The sequence below is a fragment of the Littorina saxatilis genome, linkage group LG12 (assembly GCF_037325665.1).
Source record: "Littorina saxatilis isolate snail1 linkage group LG12, US_GU_Lsax_2.0, whole genome shotgun sequence".
Taxonomy (NCBI): domain Eukaryota; kingdom Metazoa; phylum Mollusca; class Gastropoda; order Littorinimorpha; family Littorinidae; genus Littorina; species Littorina saxatilis.
The window spans coordinates 19,552,846-19,560,706 of record NC_090256.1 but is presented as its reverse complement, the minus strand read 5'-3'; the positions used below and the strand labels follow the sequence as shown (position 1 = coordinate 19,560,706).

Here is a 7,861-nt window from a genome sequence, read left to right as displayed (position 1 = left end):
GAAGTCTGGGAATATCATTCCCAGGAACTCTCATGTAAAATTTCATAAAGATCGGTCCAGTAGTTTACTCTGAATCGTTCTACATACACACAGACACAGACATACACCACGACCCTCGTCTCGATTCCCCCTCTATGTTAAAACATTTAGTCAAAACTTGACTAAATGTAAAAACTAGCATCTCACCAGTACATGTTTCAGCATAAAAACTCAAGACTGCTCAATGAACAAAATTAACACTTTTAATGCTCACCCGTCCACAGCATAGCACTGTAGAAGCACTACTGACATGAAAATTACAGCCATGCTAAAGGTAATTCATAACATTTCTGTCTGGTCAGCTCAGTTCTAACAAAACAGACTTGGCAGACAACTAATTGCACATTATCCTAATTGTTACTAGCATGGCGGGCACAGTAAAATACCACCTATCCCCAGGGTCTACTCTACTATCGCGAGTCCCCCATTTGAATAAAAGAACAAGTGTTTTCTGGTTAAAGGTCCCGTTGTTCTAAAGTTACAAAGTTAAGAAGCAAGTGACTTTGATTTTGTATTGAAAAAACACGTCCAAGAAAACATAAGGTGTCCAGTTTTCTAAGTACATTGTGTACAGAAGCAATAAAAGTTGGACAAGGCAACTACTGTGTAATTAAAAAAGCTCTGCTGATAAAAATTCCACGTTAAAACAAAGAGAGAGACGTAAAGAGCTCAGAAAACTAACTGCAGAACCCATCAATAGACCCTTTTTGTTGAAAGAAGAAATGCATCCACCTCTTTACGGTATGGGGAAAACATTTTCTGCCTGATCATTGGCAAAAGAAAGAGTATTGGTTACTGTTTTACGTTTCACCAGAAAATCTACCTGCCATCAGCACCAAGAATGATACACACAATTAAAAAGCTTATACCAGTCAACCGTATGCACTTCAATTTGTTCAAATCTTTGTCAAAACTTCCCATTCAAAAAAATTCATGATATATTCAACGATAACTGTTATTAGATATATGTATTCAAGTCATACAAAATACTGCCCAACTATGTTCAGTGAACATGACAATTTGGAATGCTCTCTTCTCATTAGTAACTTAACAGTGAAAACAAAAAATATATGTGCGTTCAGACAGCCTATTACAGTAAATCATTGAATCCAGGAACCTTCCGACACTTGCACAAGAAATATCAGAATTCTAACATCATTATCATTATATTTACAACTTTATGAGTTGGCTTTTGTTCTCTTGCTGGTAGTAGTATGGTGTTTCTGTTCAACTTCAAGAGTACTCCACAGCATATTCGCACTATTATGCATCACCAAAAAAGTGAAAGAGCAACTGGTGGCTTTCAATTTGTGCACAACAAAGTGGCCAAGTCAATGCACACAGAATCAGCTTTTCCTTCACAATTAAAAGAAAGACCATATTCTCTCATAATATCCGATAACAGTAGCGATTGATGACAAATCTCCAACTCAACCTGTTCCGTGAAAACATTTCTAACGATTCATTCCTGGCAGATCTGTTTACCCCAAAAACTTGACAAGAGTAATGGTCAAGCCAAAAATAGTAATCTCATGACCAAATAGTAACCCAGGAGTTGCAAATGCCAACATTAGCAATATAAATCTAAGTTGAAGCACGTTTGAAAATCGTAATCCGGACTCAAATGGGAGTATTTTTTCCCAAAATCCTACAAAAAATTAGTAATAAATTACTCCAAAATAGTACGGGTAAACAGGTCTGTCCTAGCCATTTATACAGTGGAACCCCCTTTTCAGACCCCCCCCCCCCCCCCCCCAATTTAAGACTCCCTATTAAGACCCCTTTTTCTCAGACATTTTCTTTTTTTCTTTTCTTTTTATATTTAGTCAAGTTTTGACTAAATATTTTAACATCGTTTAACCTCAGTTGCATGCAGGTTTGCTACTCAGAAATTTTCTTGATAACCTCTGTAATGTTACCCCCATTTTAAGACTCCCTCCTTATAAAGACCTGATTTCTCAGATTTGTGGAGGTCTTTGAAGGGGGTTCCACTGTAGTACAAGTACTTTACAAGCACATGTTCAACAAATAGATGTGCAATAAACAAAATTTGGCCATCAGCGTCAGCTGCCTCTCCAGTCCTTCCAAGACTTACTTTCTTTCTTTATTTGGTGTTTAACGTTGTTTTCAACCACGAAGGTTATATCGCGACGGGGAAAGAGGGGGAGATGGAATAGGGGAAAGAGGGGGAGATGGGATAGAGCCACTTGTTAATTGTTTCTTGTTCACAAAAGCACTAATCAAAAAATTGTTCCAGGGGCTTGTAACGTAGTACAATATATTACCTTACTGGGAGAATGCAACTTTCCAGTACAAAGGACTTAACATTTCTTACATACTGCTTGACTAAAATCTTTACAAACATTGACTATATTCTATACAAGAAACACTTAACAAGGGTAAAAGGAGAAACAGAATCCGTTAGTCGCCTCTTACGACATGCTGGGGAGCATCGGGTAAATTCTTCCCCCTAACCCGCGGGGGGTCCTTCCAAGACCAACACGCACATACCTCAAAGCCTGCGGGTCAACGGTAATACTGCTACTGACCATCTCTGAGTTCACTTCTTCAACAAGCCATTTCATAACAGAAAAAAAAAAATCAACATCATAACAAACATTCTGTACAAACTGTTGAAGAATCACACCTGCTTTCGCTGTGGGCCTGCTAGATTTTCTACAAATGTGTTGTGAAATTTGAGATCAGAACAGATCTTGCATGAACCTTTGTTCTGTCTATGTTCAACATGCTTCTTAAAATTCCACGCAGTATTTTTTTTTAACAGTAAACAGCAGCTTCTGAACCATGCACTGGATTTCAGTATCCCACTTTCTCCATCCTTCATTCCAACTGTCCTTCACTGACCATTTACAGGAGTGGGGGTGGGGGTGGGGGTGGGGGGGATGGGAGAACCCATACAATTCCACCAAACCGGGCAAATTTTACTGAAATACCAAGACTTTTCAACTTTCCCTCTGAGGCTCTGTCTCATTAACTGTCACTAAAACAAAAATGTCACCGTAGGTAACAGCCACATCTCTTCCAAAAGAGAACAATATCTATAACAATCAGAGCTGTTTATTATATATATCTACTAAAACAAAAATGTCACCGTAGGTAACAGCCACATCTCTTCCAAAAAGGAACAATATCTATAACAATCAGAGGTGTTCATTATATCTATCTACAGCTTTCTGTGACACCTAACACCTGGTTGAACGTTGTTTTGCCTCCTCGGTTTACGGTAAGCATCATCAATACAATAAAACACAACGGAGTGAATAAAGTTTTGCATTAACATTAAACACAGACGAATGTATATGTATGAAAACAAACTTGATACAACCCGTAACTTGCACACACACCCACTCAGACACTGACCAACATTAATGGCTGAAATTCTTAACCATTTCTCCTCATGACACGCTGACAAAAAATGTACTGCACTTTGAGTCCTGCACAAAGCCTGACAATGATGAGGCTAGATCTGTGACCAGATTCTTACATGACTACAATGAAATTCAATGACTGAAATATTGTAAGGTATGACCGAATCATAGGAACATTAAAAGGACGACATTGGCAGGATCATGTCACTGAGATCAAAATACCGTGGTCAGAAAATAGTCAAATTCAGTCGGAATGACTCCAAACCTACCTTTCCTTCCCTTTTCCGAACCCATAAAAATATTGTTTCACTCTTTAAATTGTAAGGCCTCATAACAAGCTTTCCACACACCGATGCACACACATCTTAACACACTGAAAATATTACAGTAAAAAAACACCTTTTAAGACCTTGCTTTTTCAAATTGTGTGTTCATAACCTCTGTAAATGTACCATTATTTTAAAACTCCCTCCTTTTTAAGACCTCATTTTCTCAGATGTTGTTATGTCTTAAAAGGGGGGTTCCACTGTACCCCAGTCAGGCTCATCTCCCAGATATTTTTAAGGGGGATGCCTACCTTGACTGCATGGCTTTCCATTTTTTAAAGCTTAAACTGCAGATCTTGCAGTCTAAGTACATGGCACAAGTAATCTGTCACTACAAATACACATACATGAAAATCTAATAGAACTCCTCATACAAAATCTCTGAGGTTATTGTTGTTTTTGCATGTGGCTCCACTAAACAGGTCTTCATAGGGGTGGAAAATCAGCCATCTCGGTAGGCATCACCCTTATCCCCCCCCCCCCCCCCCCCCCCCAATACCAGTTTGTCTCTTCTTCTACCTTGGACTGTCCTCACACAAACAAGAAGAGAGAAAAAAGTACTTTCCTCACACGTCAACCTCAAAACACAGCCCCCCTCTCAAACCCAGAACACAAAAACCGCACATTGTTTATATTAGCAGACACTATTAGACCCAGCCAAGTGAAGGCTAGGTCAGGTCTTGTCTTTACTTTTGCTGTCGGAAACCTTTGTGCCTGCTGTCTGTACTAGCTGCTGAAAGGCTGGCAGAGGCACGTGAGGGGGAGGGGGGTGAACCACGGAGTACATCACCTGCTGGCCGTGGAGCTCCTGTAACAGATGCACACACACTTAAATAAAAAGAAAACACACCAGTAACCAGGTTAGGTACGTTTATATCTATAATCAATATTTCGGCACGTTACTGCCTTCTTCGGGATGGTAAGCTTATGGAAAAAAGCACACACTGTAAGACGCTTGTAACACAAGTCCACACCTTGAAGACAAAACAGTCACCCTTACTTGCACTTGTAAACACACACCTACAACAGAGTTTCACAATCACACACACAAAGTTAGACATATAGATAGTGGTTACCATAGATAGTCATACCTGTATATTTACTGGGGCACTGTTTATTTTAATGATTCAAAATAACTTTATAACTCTGCATTTGATCAATGATTACAGCTTTTGTCATTAAACATTGAAAGAAGCATTCGTTCTAAATGTATTGGTAAACTTTATAAATGGTTTGTTTGTTTGTTTGCTTAATGCCCAGCCGACCACGAAGGGCCATATCAGGGCGGTGCTGCTTTGACATATAACGTGCGCCACACACAAGACAGAAGTCGCAGCACAGGCTTCATGTCTCACCCAGTCACATTATTCTGACACCGGACCAACCAGTCCTAGCACTAACCCCATAATGCCAGACGCCAGGCGGAGCAGCCACTAGATTGCCAATTTTAAAGTCTTAGGTATGACCCGGCCGGGGTTCGAACCAACGACCTCCCGATCACGGGGCAGATGCCTTACCACTAGGCCAACCATGCCGCTTTATAAACGGTGCAACGGACGCGTGCAAAGCATGTTTGAATCATCAATGTTCAAATGTTGTGTGGAGCACACTCATTTGTCTGAAAATACGCTTGGTTGGTTGAGAATACTCTAAGTGCAAAACAGGGGTTCCCAGGTCTGCAATTGCTAACTTAAAATTTTCATTTTGCACCAATTTTATTAATAAAGTGAACTCATCTCAAAGATGACACGCTCCTAGTCCTAAGGCCTGGCGCTCACCTATGTAACTTCAGCAGGACCGACGACGCACTGCAGATTATCTCAGCCCGCTACACGTTGCGTGAAAGAAAAACGGGCCAAGTACTCGTCATAATCCCTATCGCAGCATCAATAATAGGAAGTGCGTCGTCTGTGCCGCTGAAACTGCGCAGGTATAATCTGCCCCTAACAGTGTTGGACTTGTTTCACTGAACTCTGTATAACCCTTTCGACCCTTTGCCTGACAGAAAAAGATCCTTTTTATGGCATAAGTTTACAAGCACTCATGAGTGGCCAGGCTCAGGTCATGGTGTCTGTGACCTGTGTGTAAAGCTCCTTTCACTTCCCTCTTAGCTTACCTTTCGGCCACTTACAAGGTCTGTCATACTTGTTTCCTAACCTTGTTCCTTTCGCAGCTCCAGACCATCCGAGTTCCAGACTATTGGTGCTAATTTAAATGTGTAATCAGAGACACTGTACATTAACACCCCCCCCCCCCCCCTCTTCCTGCAAGGAAAGTAACTCCATTAAGTTCAAACTTGAAAAAAATCGTGGCAAAGTAACTACTGCGAGTTTTCCAACATTACAATTGCTCAACCATCACAGAAAGCCAGTAGAAATGTAAACAGATATGAGTCATATATATTTATATATATGAAACACCCGCTATATACAATGCTACTTAGACATTGTGTATAGTGGGTGTTTCAGGGTTCTGAATATGGGAGCCCGGGAGGGCGGTATTGGGCACTCTCAGGGGCGAAAAGGGTCAAGACAGGAGCAGACTCACTGGCAGTGCAGGATTGTTTGCCATGGATGAGACTTGCCCAAAGCACATGGAGTCTGGCATCCGTAACGGCAGTGACACCGACAGAGGGCTCATAGTCTCTGCACAGGCACAGACACAGACACAGGTCATAATTGACTTACCACAATCAAGTCTGGCCTACTTTTTGTTTGTACCCCCCATTTGTTATCAAATACAGGGGAAATTGATCTGCCAAAACAGCACATCTCAAGAGAAGGCTAATGAACAGTGGAGAAAATCCTACCTGAAGGACCTGTGACCTTTTTTCCGCTGATACTGGAGAGTTTCTGCGAAATCCAGTGGAAGTGAATTCCAACCCTGACATAGAGTACTCATACAGCAGTCCCTCTCATGAACGGACACCCTTGGGCCATAGCAAAACTGTCCGTACATTGCAGGTGTCCGGTCACGGCAGGGGTGACCACACCACCCCCTCCCCCATACACTCACACAGACGGAGACACACAAACAAGAGGATTGAGTCTATGCTAATCACTTCTTGTGGCTACTAAACAATAATAAACTCCTAATACTTCTTTAAACGTTCTGTAAAAATGATTTGTATGAAAAGTGTTGAAAGGAAGAGATAAAATAAATCCTCAAGGCAGTGAACACACTCACCATGCACTGACATACGAAAGCAGCCACACAAACACAGCACAGAGGAGCGTGTGCAGATGCTTTGCAAGAATAAGCTTGAAAACCAGTTTGAATAAATAGCAGCAGATAGAGCTGCATGTCATAATCATGTAATTTATTTTCTTCTTGTCTGGCTTTATTGACTGCATGCCGATCATGTGGCATGGCAGTGACTTTTCACTCTTCAGTCGGAAATACACTGTACATAACACAGCTCCCACTCTCCCTCACTAATGCCTACCCCAAGCCGTGACAACTGATGCTTGGAAATTGTGTGGAAGAGTACACCTCTCTATTTCTCTCCAATGCTCTTCCTGCGGACATGCAGTGACACCGGACACCCCACAGAGCTTAGCCAGCTACCCCTCCACCCCCCCTCCCTCTCTCTCACCCCCTCCAGCCATGTACTGTTTGGGGCTGTGGCCAGAGAGGCCAGCTGCACTGTTCACTCAGAGCAAAACCAGTTGACTGTCGTAACTTTTGACAAAGCAAGACAACTGAAGGGTTCACAGATTAGGCAACCGACTCACTGGTCAAGGCTGAGGGGAAACAAGAGTATCTTGTCAATGAAAGAGGTTACACACAGATCGACACACGATGCTGAGAACTGTGGCCGCTTTTTTATTCTCTTTCGCTCAGGACCTTCATCGACTGTGGTTTCTGTTGTTTACGTCCAACAGACAAGAATAAAGAGCACAGTGCAGTTTCATGTTGGCATCTTCGCATGTACTCCACTCCTGACCAAAACTACCCCCCCCCTCGATCCTGATGGGTACACGTGCACTCAAGTTATCAGTGACTGTCATCACGCCATTGCGGCTGTGATCTTTGTACCAAGAGCCGGACTGCTCTGTTATCGATTTTGTTGTGGTGAAAATTTGACGATGGTCTGTCCGTACATTG

At 41.9% G+C, this 7,861-nt stretch overlaps 1 protein-coding gene across 4 annotated transcripts in view; it reads right to left on the bottom strand.

Annotated features, from left to right (window-relative positions):
- Positions 1–1,894: 1,894 nt before the first annotated feature.
- Positions 1,895–7,861, bottom strand: part of LOC138981436 (protein AF-10-like) — a 68,196-nt gene continuing 62,229 nt past the window's right edge. For 3 of the 4 annotated variants that reach the window (XM_070354351.1, XM_070354352.1, XM_070354353.1), the window contains 2 exons: positions 6,302–6,399; positions 1,895–4,562 (listed from right to left, as the gene is read on the bottom strand). In XM_070354351.1, the coding sequence (XP_070210452.1) occupies positions 4,428–4,562; positions 6,302–6,399 (233 nt within the window). In that variant the 3' untranslated portion in view covers positions 1,895–4,427. The remainder of the gene's footprint in view (positions 4,563–6,301; positions 6,400–7,861) is intronic. The other variant, XM_070354354.1, reaches the window with a different exon arrangement.